The following is a 15,670-nucleotide window of genomic DNA, read 5'->3' as shown; positions in this document are numbered from 1 at the left end:
GTGGCAGGGCCTGATTGCTGCCTCACAAAATGTGTGCAGAAGCACAGAACATTCACATACCCAAGTGCCAGGGTTATGGCAGCTGAGTCAGTTCCAGGTGCCAAAACCAGGTAGCAGAACAGAGACTGTTTTCAACAAACTCTTGCCCAAATAGCTAAGAAGCTTTTCTTGTGACAACAAAAAGTAGGAACATTCTTTAAAGAGGGTGTTTTGGAAATCTTATGAAACTTTTTCCAGTAAAGCCCCCTGCAGAGAAATAGTTTTGGTTTATGCAGACTCTTTTCATCTTTTGATTCAGCTTTAAGGTAGCCCGCTTTTTTTATCTGCAAAAATATAAAAACTAAACAGATAGATAACTAGCTGAAATACTGAAACTGGGGTTCTTTTAAGGCACTTAAGTATGATAAAGAGCATCTTTCTGTTCTGTACCATCTGTAACTGCTTACAGCTGCATCTGTTTTAGAAGTAGTCAACTTAGCAGAAAATTAAAGAAAAAGAAGCTTGGCTCTTCACTATTTAGCTTTAAAGTTTCCTTTTTCTTGAGGAAAGAAAGCACTCTTTAAACTATTTTCAACATAAAGTTTAATTAGATTCTACTCTTCATCTTCAAAACCCTGCAGAGATCATAATGTTCCCCGTGAGAGCTTTTAGCCCTTTGTGGTAACTTTTCCGAGCAGCTATTCAAGTGAAGGTACAGCATCAGCACCTCAAGGAGAGTTCAGGGAGCAGATAATCTTTCCTCCAGCACACAGCCATCAATCTGAACTTCTACAAAGGACCAGAATGACCTTGCGCCATCAAACCTAGAAAGCAAGGCAGACACACTCACCTCACCAGTGTGCAACACAGGCTACAGAAATCCCCTATAAGCCAGCTCTGTTTGCCTCCTGCTATTTCACTTGCCTCACCTTTAGCTAACAGTGACCTAGAGAAGGGACTCCCCATTGACTAAATAAGTCTAAGTCACACTACACCTATTTTATCTTGCCAACTGGGTCTGACAGAGATGACTGCGAGATAAATCACAACTGTAACCTGAAAGCAGCACTAGTAAAATCACTTCTTTGTATAACAACTCACTATTGAGTTTTGGTCTTACACATCCAATATGTACAACAACTCACCACTGAGCTCTGGTCTTACACATCCAATATGTACAACAACTCACCACTGAGCTCTGGTCTTATACATCCAATAGAACTGCACCAACAGCTGTCTGGTACTAACTACAGTAATGACTCAGAATTCACTGTTGAATTTCTACCCACTACTAAAGTTTCCAGATAAATTCAAATCAAGTCTTAAGTCTGGGCTATCTAGCTGACCAGAGATGTCAGATGGCCAGGAGCCACAGACACCAGAACTGAGTGGAGCCATAATTCAGCTGCTGCATTCACCTCTGCCCTGCTAATTGCGCTACTGCAGAGCTCAAACATTTTGTAAAGCTGGTTCTTGTCCAAGCTGTGCTATCTCAACTGGAGTCAGCTGGGCTCATTATTCCAGTAATGACTGAAATTAAAATAAATCCTGAGGATACACACTTGCTACTAGCTTAACTCATGTAGAGAGCCCCTCTGTAAAACTGTCTGTGCTGTAGAGAAATGTCACTGCTGTAGAGGAACGTGCACCAAATTTACATGCTGAGATCACTTGATTTTTTGTAGCACCTGAAACCACACTGCACCATGAATCCACATGTACAAGTTTTTGTTATTCTAACATGAAGCTGCTATTTGCAGTACTACTGACATGAGAAAATGGTGTAAGCAAAGCTCCCAGACTTCTGTGATTCAGTCAAACACTATAAATTCTTAACATTTCTGTTGATCTCTAAACTTCTGAAATAGTTTGAAATATACTTAAAATTATGTATCATTGCAAATTTACCAGAAGTCATTTGCTGACTAGTTATCAGATGAACAAAAGGACTTACTAAAGATACTTCTGTCCAAAAAACAGCAGAGTACATAGAAATGAAGAAGGAAATTTGGACTTCCAAATTGAGCAAGGAGAGAAGCATTGAGTAAAACAAAGAGGACTGCTTACCTTTAACAGTCAGTAGTTAACACTGCACAGAACTATTTTTTCCTTTTAGATGAACTGAAGAATAATCTAGATTCAAGCCTATTTCTTGAGTAAGTAAGGTAAGCTTGCCAACTCCTGGCTAAAGTTGAAGACTGTATGAACAGAGGGTGGAACCCCCTGGGTCTCCTCCTGCTTCCCCCACACAACCTTCTCTGTGGAAGTGCCTAAAGGAACATGATTATGGCATAAAAATGGAAGAGAATCCTTTCCCAGACTTTGGCTACATACCCGCCTGCATGGAAAAATAACTTTTTGGGTCAAAAGTCTATGAACCAGCTCCAGGAAGTAAAGGAAGAACATCCAAACCTGGAGTCACAGTAGGAAAAAAATGAGAGACAAACAGTGTAATTTTCCTTTCAGATTCCACTGGTCAGGGAAAATGCTATACAAACTCTGAGTATGATTTTATCTCTCCAACTTCTACGTTGTCAACTTCAGTAATGGAATCTTAAGACCAACACTGTAGAGAATTGTCTTAGTGCATTCTCCCCTACTTTATGACACTGGCTGTGATAGTTTTAAAGAATCTCCTGGAAAAAAAAGTCACTTCAGCCTTATTTAATACATTTATTATTTTACATCCTTGTTGCTGTAGGATAGTAACAAAGTTTGGTTAGTGATCGGTTACAAAGGATCCCTCCAAAGAGCCAGCAGAACATTCCGACTTTCTGACAGCCCTGTCTGTACCCTACCACTTAATGTGACACACATATATGGAGGCTATCCAAGGGAATCTGAGACCTGAGGCATGGGTCTGGACCTAAAAAGAAATACTCAACAGATCTAATAATGAAGATGACAGCAACACAGCTACACAATTAATGAGCTCTGGGATAATGTCATCATGGTGGTTCTAGCAGACAGAGAGACACTTAATGTATGGTGAGAGCTGAGCTGCTCTCGGGAGGCACAGGAGGGGAGGGAGAACCTTGGTCTGGCAGATCAGAGTATTTCAGACACAGACACCAAAAGATTTAGGAGAAGAGATCATCAACACAAGCACCCTTGGAAGAATTAAAGAGAAAGGGGACCAGCAAGTGTTGCAATGACACATTGCTCCATTAATCTTATTAAATCATCACCTTTCCGAGGCGGTCTGGTGGCCTGGATCCCGTCCAGCAGCCCGTGCTTTGCTCCACGCAGCGCCCATCACCGCCCGACTCGCTGCACATTTTAATCCTCATCACTGACACCAAAGCAATGTAGCAGCAGAAAGAAAATGTGCACAACTTGCTTCTACAAATTTCACCCTTGGTTCTTTGTGGAAACTTTCCTCATATGTCACTAGAATCAAATTAGACTGTTTTGACTGAACAATTCGTGCCAATTATTTGCTTTAGAGTATATTGCAATGCTTAGAGTCATAAAATGTCAAGGGGCAATAAAAGCAATGGCACCTATCCCACAGATGTTGACACATCACATTATCCAAATAATGATATAAAATAGCAGAGATATTGAGAAAGACCAGAGTCTGCTCTGCTCTTCTTCCAAATTTCAGGAAATAAAAATCACTGCATTTTAAAAAGCATGACACATTTTTTAAAGTACTTTTTGTAGGAAGTTTTCCTAAATAGCCACTTTTTGGCATTGTGTTTCAGTGACAAATGACTGAGTTTTCAGCAACTGAATCGAGTATTAAAAATGGTGGTATTCATCAAAACACAACTTAACTCAATATCCTCAATTAATCTGTCTGGTGGTCATCACAAAATTCCTCAAATTCCAACAGCATCAGACTGCTTAACTCATACCAAAATCCCAAAGTGCACAAAATAAGCAATGTATTGGATCCTACGCTTCAGCAGAAGAAAGAGCTATTCTCAGGTCCATCAAACCTCACACAAACCACAAGAACAACTATTGATATTGGTGGATCCACACACCTAAGCACCCATCTGTGACACAAGAAATCATATTCAGGTCATCTTCTGTTCACGGAAATTCAACCTTTCATCCCCAGAAAAGCAGCCTGAACTGCCCCCACAAACCACAGACCCTTCAGTCTTCCAAACAAGGTTTTTATCCAGGTCTCTGCCAATCCCAAGCAGAAAGGCATGCCTGCCTTCTGGCCCAGCAAATATTTACAGTATTTTATATGAAGTGAAAGAGATTTAAGTGGACACACAAAACTCAACCTCTGAATAACACATAATTTGGTGATGAGAACACTCCCCTAGAAGGTGAGAGATGCAAGGCCAGAAACCCTGGGGTCAGAACTCATCTCCTGCATCCTAGCCAAGATCTCCAGTCACTGGGTAAAACTAAAGGAACCATTAACTTGAACAACCACAGTACCTGAAAAGGTTAAATGCAGAACTGACAGAAATCTTAATTAAAAGAGGTACTGCACACCAGCACCAAGAGAACACTGATTTCTGTTCTTCACTTTAAATTTTTTTCTTAAAGAATTATTAATATATTAGTAAATAAAGCCTTGCAATTAGCAAACACTGACAGGAGGATTTTTTTCCTTGTGCTAATCAGTCACTATACACACGTACATTCAAGTTACTGTAAACTTCTACTAATGCCATGCTCTTTGCTTTATTTGTCTTTCAGCCCAGTGCTGTAGACAGTGCCCTGTCTACATGACACACAGCTTGAGATAGCAAAAGCTCCAGGGAGGGTAACAAATAAGTGAAGTGAGACTATTCCTGAAAGACAAACATATGAACTCTAAACTTGATATTCTCAAGTTTACTGAGGTTTAAGACACTTTTCTCATGCTAGATATTCAAGCACATTCATACAATGACATCCTTGTTCTCAGGAGGTTCCTTACAATCCTTAAAATGGAATGTGGCCGGTAATTTCAGTTCCTGAAAAATGCAACATTAAGGGCCAAACTCCACGTCTGCATGCCAGGATTTCGTGACAGATTTTTGACAGGAGCACAACAGAATTTCATCTATGTGCTTTGCAATCTGCTGCCTATCAAGTGCAGAATTTTAAAAATTCAGGTGAATTATTTGTTTTCTGTTGTAAACTGCCTCCCATCCTCAGAACACCTTAATTAGTCAATTAAGGTCTCCCAGACTAAACTAAGCAAACAAGTAAAAAATCTTGAATGCAAAAAAATTATTTTACTAGTACTTGACAAGTTCTGTCAACAAGCTGTAGCTCCTCTTACTCCCTGCCCTCCCACATACACATCTAATCCAGCCAGCTAAGACTTGAAAGCACCACCTGAGTCTTCTGGAAGAAACTGCATTTTAATTCATGGCAGCAGCATGTTAAATGCTTAATTGCAATCAAAGCAAATTCTCAGACCTCTGAATTCAGAAAGACTTCTAACACCAATTTGAATTCTCCCAGGAGCAAAGACAGCACTGTACATTTACACTTATTCCAAAACCCAGTAGTTTTATTGATTACTCTGACACATCATTAGATTTAATTTCTACACCCTTTGCATTATGAAGAGAAGCTTCTAAATATATCATTTCACTCATGAAACATTTGATAGCTAATACAAGAATCATCCCAGTGATTATAACATTTAAGAGGGAGTTCAGTTGTTCTTAAGATTAGTGACTCAATACAGTGCCTTCTTCTTTTGTTCTTAGCTTGCCCTCCCAGTCTGTCTCCTAATCACCACCCTGAGAGGGCATGCACACTGCATGGCAATCCACATTACTTGTATACAACACTCTTGGAAAGGAAATATTAAAAATACATTTGATTTGGGTGTAAAAATCCCCTTCTTCGCTCTTCACCAATGAAGGAAGCTGTGAAAATCTTTTGTGCATTCAAAGGGCAAAAAAAGAACAAAGCAATCTCTATTGCCAGCCTAGGCCGCAGTAAAAAGGAAGGGGGTGTTACATCAGGCCTTGAAAAACACTAAACACCTACTAACTGAAGATAAACAAGATACGAATGGTGCTGTGCCTTCCCAATAGGCTGCAGCACAACAAATTCACCACAAAATGCTAGAAATTAAGGACAGACCAAGTGTTTTGCAAAGTAATGATCCATGTCTTGCTGCTTCCATACTCATCTGCTGTCATACTTCCAACAGCTTGGTGCCTGAAGATAAATTTCTTGGTATTTACTAATCTCTTACACACACACACACATATATACTGCTCTGTCCATGCTTATTCCCTCTGCTATAGCAGAAACTTTTGTCACTACCAGTTCCACTTCCTTGCTGGAGCACAGACAGGAAGCAAGGGGAAAATGGGTATTCAACAACCTCTTTCCTCTCCCATTCTATTCCACTTGCAGAAAACTAATTTTAGCTCTTATTTAATCTACAAAATCATGAGCAACCTTGCCATGCAGCACTATGGTACACAGCTCTCCTCTCCTTTTATTTTTGCAGGAACTTGACAAAGAAAGTTTCTCTATTCGCCACTGACAAGCATTTGATTTAAACACCCTTTCTTTTTAAAAAGTCCATATTCTTTGAAAGAGTATTTCCATCTGGGATTTATCCCACATTTCACATTAAAATTAGTTTTTCCAGGATGACAGTACTCTTTTTCACCAGCAAAATTCTCAGCAGAGCCTCCTTTCAGGATAAGACACCTCTATCTGAAATACTGGCTCAGCAAGACAACTTAAGACACTTAAAAAGAGTTAAATAAAAGTACATATGGTTATAGGTGTGGGCACTACTGAAGAAAAGAAGTTGTCAGAAGAAATATCTTACAAGAACACTGTCAAAAGATAGCTCATGTATTTAAAACTATGAAAGAGATGGGGGAAAGCTTTAGTCTTTTCTTCTTATAGTATCTTAATAAAAGAAAGTAATTGCATTCAGTTCACTTGGAATTTAAAACAAATATGTAAACCTACCTTAAAAAACTCAGATTCATATGTACAAACTAATGAATAAAGCAATATGAGAATTAGTTCTCATCTCTTGAAAACAGCATCATTACCAAGACTGTCAGTCACTGAAATAAGCCCTATTTTTCATGTTTGCCAATGCTCATGTCCACTAATCACAGCTGGCAAGTACCTTTTTTCAAAGTATTTTTAACACAACTGAGACTTTTTTTTTTTCCAAAAAATCAATCCCACAATAAGCTTTTATCATACCTTGTGAAGCTACAGTGGTTCAACAACACATGCAGACAGTTAAGGACAAAAAGATGGAACCAAGCCTTATGCACTTGGACAAAAGGGAAGTGCTACTGCAGCTGGGAACCAATTTACATCCATGCAGAGACAGGGGCCCGAAAGGATTTTTCTTAATGCCAGATGATGCATTTTCAGTTGTGAAATAAGGGATGTGCACAGCAGCTGGACACTGCACCACAGAACACACCTGCCCTTGGAAAGCTGCCTTTGTAACCCAGAGAAAGGACCAGGTCTGCCAAGTGGACAGGATGGGATCAGCCAACTTCCAAACAGAGCTCCTGCACCAGCTCCAGGGCACAGGAGCACCAGCCTCCTCAGGTGACAAAATGAACACTTGTCCTAAAAATGCTAAAGCACTGGTCCATTTTATGCTGAGCTGATCACCACAACTGTAAGTAAACTGAGGCAAAACTGTTGTTAGAAGTATAAGTAATAAAATACCCACAGAGAAGAGAGCATGACTGAAATTGGATTTTTGCTCTGTCCACTGCTCCCATAGCTCCCAGGCAAGGCCGAGTACAGGTAAAAATGCAAAGTGACAGAAACCTCAGGTTCATGAGGACACCACAGAGAATACAGACCTAAAATTATAGTTTTAAGCATCACGTCCTCATTCTACAATCTCAGTACTGTGAGAAAGAACTTCCATTCTTCAGATCCACCTAGCACAGTGAACACTTTAAATCGCAATTTCATTCCCTTAAAATATGCAACCTGCAGAAGACGAAATCCTCTCTCAGCCTCTGTTAAAAATCCTCCCTTTAGACTATTACTAATGCAAAAACACTCATTCAAAAAAGCAAATGAGTTAAGATCAAAATCATGTATAACTGACATTTTGTTTCATTTACTTCTTTCCAGAAAGCTGACAAATCCAAGAGTTTATGAATTTATAATTTCATTCTGCAATTAAAACACACTAAGACACATTTAATTGAACTACATTAAACTGCCTAAATCTGTACCAATATTCATTTACTGTGTCAATATGTAAATGCTCTTTTAAGTCAAAAGAGTTGTCCTTTCACTGCTATTTTAAAGCAGACCAGACCACTGCCTGAACTGAGCTTGTGAAACAAAATAAGAGCATCTAAAAAGCAGAAGACTGATACAAATGTTGGTTCTTGACAGAGAAGAGACAAGAGAGGGAAAAAGGGGCTGACAAAGTCTCAACATGCGGCAGAACAGAAATCCCCACAGGGTTCCAAGTTTCGAAAAGTAATGGGACCATTCAGAACAGGGATATTTGTTGCATGTTCAAACCCTTCTCCACATTCAGTACACACCAAGGTCAAAAACTAAGACTTAACTCCTTTTTTAATAAGGGACTTATTTCAAAACAAGTAACTTTATTCAAAAAATCTAAGAAACAGCTCTGGATGACATCACTGGATTTAAAATGCAGTGAGACTATCACAATAAATTGCTGCAGTGGTCAGGTCAATAGAGATGATGCGCAGGTAAATTATTTGAGGTATTTTGGCTGTGATCCACAACAGAACAAAACCCCCAGATTTATAGGAAGAAACTGCACTTCGTCTCTTTGATCCACTGCCAGCTAGGCCCGAGACAGTGTCAGGACACAGAAAAAAATGCCCTCTCATTTGCTATACTTCATGTCTTTCCACAGGAACTGGTCTGTTCCTCGTCGTTCTATTTCCTGTACACAGACCAAGCCTATTGTCGCTAGGTGAAAACACACACACATGCCACCGATTTACCAGCCTGCGCTGGCATAAATCTCCCCTTAGGCAGAGGTGACCTGCAGCCTCAGAGCCGTGAACGAGCTCCTGTCCCTCTCCAGGCCCGGCGGACGGCGGCGCCGGCCGTGCAGAGATGAGCTCGCACGGAGCCCTCCGGGACAGGGGGTGACAACCTCGCCAGCGCTCCCGGCGATCCCGTCCTGCTGCCCGGCTGCCGGCGGGGGGGATCCGCACAGCCCGGCCGCCCCGTCCCTCCTCCTGTCCCCCAATCCCTCCTCCTCAGCCGCGCCGAGCCCTCAGCCCGCGGCCCCTCCACCAGCGCGCCCCTCCGTGCCCCGGCCCCGCCGCAGCCCCAGCCGCTGCCCCCGCCCGGTCCCCGTCCCCGCGTGGGGCCGCGCTCGGCCCGGCCCGGAGGCCCCGCGGCCTCGGCCCCGCGGCTCACCAGGAGTAGGTCTGCTCCGCCATGGCTGCGGCTGGGCGGCCGGCGCTGGGCTCCGCGGGCGGCCGGGACCGGGCTCCTCCTCCGATCCTCCTCGCAGGCTCCGGGGCTCAGTGGCGGCCCCGCTGCGGCTCCCGGCCCAACATGGCGGCGGCTGTGAGGAGGGAGGGGAGCCGAGGGTGGGGGGGGTCCCCGCGCGAGCGGGAAGGGCGAGGGTGGCCGCGGGGGCCGGCGGAGGCTCAGCAGCCGCGACGCTGGGCCGCGCTAGGGCGCCGGCGGGGCCTCATGGCCGGCGGGGCGGCGGCGGCGGCGACGGCGGCGCGGGGCGGGGCGGGGGCGGGAGGCGGCGGCACCGGGCGGCCGGGCCAGGCCGCGCCGCGTGCCCGCGCTCGCGCACGGCGGGGGCGGAGCCGCGCCGAGGGGCGGGGCCCGAGCGGCGCGCGGGGTCACGTGCCCACAACAGCTTCACGTGCCGCCGCCGCCGGCCGCGCGCAGGCGCTGTGGGGCGCGGAGCCCCGGCGGAACGGCGCGGGCGGGTTCGGGGCCGGGGGGCGCGGAGCCCCGGCGGAACGGCGCGGGCGGGTTCGGGGCCGGGGCCTCCCGCGGGCAGCCGCGGCTCCCCAGGTCAGTCCCGAGCCGGGTTCCGTGCCCGCAGCTCCCCCGGGCTCGCGGCTGGGCCGGGGAGGGACCCCGGGGCGCTCCCGCCGCCCCGGCGCGGCGCTGGATGCCCGCGGAGCCCGCGCGGTCCCGGCGCTCCTCTGAGCGCGGGGTGCGCGGTAAATGCACCCTTCAGGTAAAATGATTCATACTGCGTTGTTAATTCATCAAACGCACAGGTGTTTCTAGAGATTACTTTTGGATTTGTGGACTTTGAGTAAAATCAATAGGATCAAATGCTCAAAATGTTTTGTTTTTTTTTTAGGTACGGAAAATAGCATTCCAGACACTTTGACCAAATAAAAATCATGTGTGCTTCGTTTTATCACCAGCTTGATATTAAACCTGTGCGAGTCTCATGCAGAGAAACTGCTGCGTTGATATTGGTCTGATTTCTGCTGCCAAACCCTCAGCCCTTCGTTATGTTTCTGCCGAATGCAGAACTGGTGCTTTTTGCTGGGTTTGCTTGCGTCAGTAATCCTCACCTCCTGGGAGTTCACTTGCAGCAATTTTGTGCAAGTGGGGCTTTACAGAGCTTGGATCAATTGTTCCCATCCAGCTGTGCATTCCCACTCATTGTCCCTTTCAGTGTGGGAGGGAGAACAGCCACTTTGAACATACAGTTAGAGGTGATGTAACTGCATCAAATATAAATAGAAGCACAAATGCCTGGGGATGATAAAAATAACTATTTGTTTTAAAAACAAGTATGAAGAAATTCTATGCCTCGATAGAATCTTCAAAAAAATAATGAGACACTGGGACATTCTCATTGCATCTACAGGAATGCCAGATGCCTCCGAAATTTGGAGCCCACTTTAGTAGTAGATTGAATAAATTATTTTCATGCTGTCCATCTTATTTATTCTCTTTAATGGAAAAACCTTAGGCTGCTGGATGGTCATGACAGAGGATTAAAACTAAGGAATGTCTCTGTTCATCTTTGTTGTGTCACCAGTTGCTGTGTAATCATGGGCAGATCACTTCATCCCTGCTAGCTCAGATCATTAGTCAGTGCAGAGGGAACTGCAAAGTGCTGCAGCCACCTGAAGTTTTGGGGAGCTGCAGCAGGAGGATGCTGCACACGCAACACAGGTGTACTTGGTGGAGGGAATGCCTGGGACTCCTGTGCTCCAGTTAAACATGGCTTTTATTAAGATGGTGCTGGACACGGAGGGTTTCTCCCCCTGTATCTTTATGCTTTCCAAACTAGTGATATGGGTTGTGTCACTTCAGCACCCAAATCCTCAGTGTTCTTCCCAGCCCTTTGGCCTCATGGACAGGAATGACCTTAGAGCTCCCGACATAATCAGCTCTTTACCCACTTACTAAATCTGTTTGAGAATGGGATTTATCAGCCATGAGGTGGAAATGCTCCAAGTACCTGTGCCTGACTGGGTCACGGGATCCCTGCTGGGGTCAGTCCTGGCAGCTGGGGGTGCTGGAAGGATGAGAGGGTGAGGAATGTTAAACTTTCCTCCCATCCAGTTCAGGCTGGACTAACTGGAGAAACTTCCTGCCCTGTTTGATCTCTGCCCTCGGCTTGCACCCTGTGCACAGTCCCTCTGCCCATCTGGGTAGATCGGTGAGCTTCGGTGGGCATGAGAGGAGGAGGGAGGAGTCATGCTCAGAGCTGGAACAGTGGGGTCCACAGCCCATTCTGTGAGTTTGGGGGGAAACTGCTGTTCCCACATACAGATCCCCTGTCTAAAAAACAAAAATCTTAGGTAGGGTTTGCACAGTAGATACAGTGCCTGCTTTTGTTCTCCTCAGCACAGCAGAAAGACCTGCAGAAATGCTTAGATAATAAATAAACAATTTGGAATCCTCACTCTACTCTGGTGCAAACCTGAATGCCTGGAATGCCTATTGGTGCTACCCTTTTCATTGATTATAACAGAGTAAATGTAAGAAGAAAAAAGGACCTCTCTGTCCTTTTAAATCAATGCAGAGAAAAATAAATCAGTCTTCAGCCTTGTCTTGATACTAAAGAGCCTTTCCAAATTTTCTTTTTGCTGAGAAGGATGTAAAACTGATATTGCTATCTATGAAACAATATCCCTGTTTTGTGTTCAGCTTCCAGTTTCTCAGTCTTGCAAAATTTCCAGCACATTAATTTGGCACAAATGATTTATAGCTGATGAGCAATTAAAGTATAATTTCTTTCCAGCATCTCAGGCTTTGTGACTAGACTATTAAATGATTTTGCAAGCTTGCTCTATCATTACAGGATAGCGATGTAATGAATTCACAGGAGAAATTTATTCCTCCCTGCAGACCCAGCATCTACTCTCAACTGCAAACTGGAGCACTGCTTGCATTCCTCAGATAATTTTCTCATTGTATCTTCTGTACAGTCTCTCTTTGGACCTACAAGAGAACTTTAGTCTGAATTTTAGTGACAGTTTACTGTGACATTACAAAGTCCTCCCAAAATGTCTGTTCTGCCTGGAACCTTTGATGTAGACTGATGCTTTACTTAGACCTGTCAAGGTATTTCAGAACTAGCAGCAAACAAAACTCTTTTAAAAATTATTTTTATATTTGGAAGGGCAGCTCCCAGAGGCAAGCATGGTAGGTACAGAAAAATCAGATTAAAGTACTGGCTACAGAGTCCTCACCTCCAAGCTGTTTAAATGTCAGCAGATGACATTAGCTAACCATGTCTTGATTCTGCTGTAGTGGAGGTGGAGAGAACCAGAGGAGCTTCATGTAGACACTTCACCCTTCAGGAAAGGACATGACAGGTATAGTTATCAACCCTGCTTTGTTTAGGAAGGAACAAATAGCATGGACAGGAGCAGAAAAGGAAGGAAAAAAAACCAAAAATCAAGAGATCCACTTCTGACTGTACAGCTGGGAGCTATACTAGGCTATTTACTTGTAAGATCCTTGTGGGATTCCCCTTTATAAAACCTAATTACAACGTGCAGTGACCGTGTGTGACACGATTCTCTTCACTACCACCTAGTGGGAAACCTCTTCATAACCCAGCTCCAGAGCTGCTCCTGATCTCCACCCTCACCCTCAGCGTGATGGTAGAAACAGGGAGTAAGGGGAGAGAGAAAATGACAGATGACTGGGAAGGAGGACACAGTCCTGTTTCCACATACAGGTGGAGGAATGTGTAGAGAAAGTTTGTCATTTAAATCCATTTGCCCGATGGATTTACCACATCACAACTCCAAGCCCTGCATCCAGCCCAGCCCACTGATGAAAAAACCCAGCTTCCTTCTCGGTAAAATCACATTTTCCAATTACACTCACATATTTACACCAAAGACTACTGCATTAGAATCTAAATGGGTATATACTGGAAACATTAAAACCATGTATTCAAGCAAGTCCTTCCCCACTGAGATACTCAGGGTTTGCACAAATAGCTGAAATCCAACCCTGTGATAACAAGGTATAAATAACATTTATCTCAGATTTTTCACACTCCTGTGTGCCTTTTGGGACTAAGCTCCCAATGCACAAATAATAATCGGTTTTGGGACTCATGTAGCTTTTTTTTTTCCCCAATAACAGAAATAAGGGTGAAAATTATCATAATAGCTCTCACATTTCAAGGAGGGGATTATGTTAATGTCTTTCAGGCCAGTAAAGCATTTATCAGCCACAGCAGGAAGAACAGTAAAATGGTAAAGAATTATTAAAAGAACCATTTCTCCATGTTTCATTTGCCAATGGCAATTTTACCACTCTATTCAGGGAATTATATGAGCTCCCTCTAGTAGCACTTTTATCATAAATATATTTAGACTTCTTTTTTCTTTCTCTGTGTGCTCCTTGAAGCTGCATTACACTGGCTTTGTACCAACAAATTACTGTGTTTTTCATCATGTACACTTCATAATAGATATAATTCAGTACATTAAAACATCAGAGGTAAAAATGGTGTTGATACAGGACTGAGGGTTTGGGAGTCTATTCTGCCTTCCATGAGGACTCTGCTGTCCCTCATTTGTGAGTTTGGCCTAGTGCAATAAGCAGAATACAGACCAGTAAAATAAGAATAATGTTCCTATTGTGTACCCATTCATACTTTCATGCAGTGTTTTCAGTGTTAAGTAATTCACTCACTTTATTAGATACAGGAGAGAAGAAGAGATTACTTTGGAACAGTTAATACAAAAGCAAATACTGTAAACATGAGAAAAACAAGCAGGTATCTTTTAGTGTCTTCAAACTTTAAGTTTCCCCTGTTACAAGGACCAAGATCATATTAATCAGAGTGACCTGAGAATCAAGTCATGACCTAGGATGTGGTTACAATTAAGGAAATCAACATAGAGTAAGCACTAGTAATAGATAAAAATGGGTATAGGAAACACAAGTCCCCTTATTTCAAATATTCACCCTCAAGGCATCATCCCTGAGTACAATTCAGTTTCAGGAGAACATTGTCTGATTATGGCACTCTGCAACTGAGTTCTTCCTCCAATAGAACTATAATCTATTTCCACCCTTGACCTCTGCCATTCTCTCATCAACTCAAAACTGCACTTGTAATAATCTGATAAATCTGATATTGCAATCTTTAGTGCCAGGCTATAAAATAGGGATGCTGGTTAATTCACAACAGGAATCCCTTTCAGTCTGACCCCTAGCTATTTCTACCACTTAAGAAACACTGAAAAGCTCACTGGTTTTCCTGCACTGAGGATCTGAAATACTTAGTGGGGCAGAGCCATTCACTGGCACGGCCTGGCAGGTTCCAATGAATGGAAAAATGAAAGTGGGTAAGTTTATTTAGTTGTTTGCTAATTGTCCTACAGTTTAAAATGGACAATCCCAATAGACCAAGAGAAAAAGCCTTTCAGGATAAAGTGATACAGAATATTTACCACCTCTTCAGTATTTGAAATGTTTCCTTGTCCAGCTAAGCGTTGTCCACGTGGCATCCAGTTGTGGCATTCAGGGAGGTTCCATCATACAAACAGATGTGCATTTCTGGTTTTATAGACTTCAACGTTCACTGGTCTCAAAAAAAAGCTTCTAGAGCTTAAGGTACTCAAGGCAAGCAGAAGCAGCAGCATCAGGACTTCTGGGTGCATAAGGAATCCTTGAAACCACATAACATAGACCTAATTTCTTGCTATGCTTTCTTCTCTTTACAGCTTCTATTGACAAATATTGCTGTTCTTTATTTAAACTTAATGATCTGTGTTCCCCATCACCCCTCAAACATTCAATAGGTTTTATATACCAACAGAATATGGACAATCTCAAGAACAGTGGTAATATTTTCCACCTTGGTTTATGTAAAAGAGATCACCATGCCAAAGAGAGGCAGAAATAAGTAACACAGAATGACAGCATCTCCTCTGTCACATATTGCAAGAGCTCCACAATCTGCTGTGTCTGTTTGCAAAATCCTTGAATTATAAGGACATATCATGCAGAAACCGTATGTCATGGTTGGATACTGTAATTACAATTGAAAATTACTGTTATCAGCTGGTAATGTTGTCATATCTACCTGAGGGGCGGGAATGAAGGAAAACTAATAACAAATAAAATACATGGAAATTGTATCAACGCAGTGACAGTACAATGCCAGAAATGCTCACCATTCTTTAAATACTCTTGTGATGGGTGCAAAACCAGCACAACTCTTTATTAAGAATATGACCCCAAAAAAATCTTTAGAAGCTGAAGTTGTCTTTACATTAATGCTCACATGAACATT

General features: G+C 43.1%; 1 protein-coding gene and 1 long non-coding RNA gene across 2 annotated transcripts in view; one reads left to right on the top strand and one right to left on the bottom strand.

Annotated features, from left to right (window-relative positions):
• Positions 1 to 9,533, bottom strand: part of SPPL3 (signal peptide peptidase like 3) — a 56,168-nt gene extending 46,635 nt beyond the window's left edge. The window contains exon 1 of the mRNA XM_021549915.3: positions 9,322 to 9,533. Within this exon, the coding sequence (XP_021405590.1) occupies positions 9,322 to 9,344 (23 nt within the window). The 5' untranslated portion in view covers positions 9,345 to 9,533. The remainder of the gene's footprint in view (positions 1 to 9,321) is intronic.
• Positions 9,534 to 10,058: 525 nt separating this feature from the next.
• Positions 10,059 to 10,344, top strand: LOC144247220 (uncharacterized). Its single transcript, XR_013340942.1, has 2 exons — positions 10,059 to 10,111; positions 10,241 to 10,344. It is a non-coding gene; the product is annotated as an uncharacterized LOC144247220 (long non-coding RNA).
• The last annotated feature ends 5,326 nt before the right edge of the window (positions 10,345 to 15,670 follow it).

Source organism: Lonchura striata, chromosome 18, assembly GCF_046129695.1.
Source record: "Lonchura striata isolate bLonStr1 chromosome 18, bLonStr1.mat, whole genome shotgun sequence".
Taxonomy (NCBI): domain Eukaryota; kingdom Metazoa; phylum Chordata; class Aves; order Passeriformes; family Estrildidae; genus Lonchura; species Lonchura striata.
Note: the sequence above shows the minus strand (reverse complement) of the source record. Positions and strands in the feature narration are given on the sequence as shown.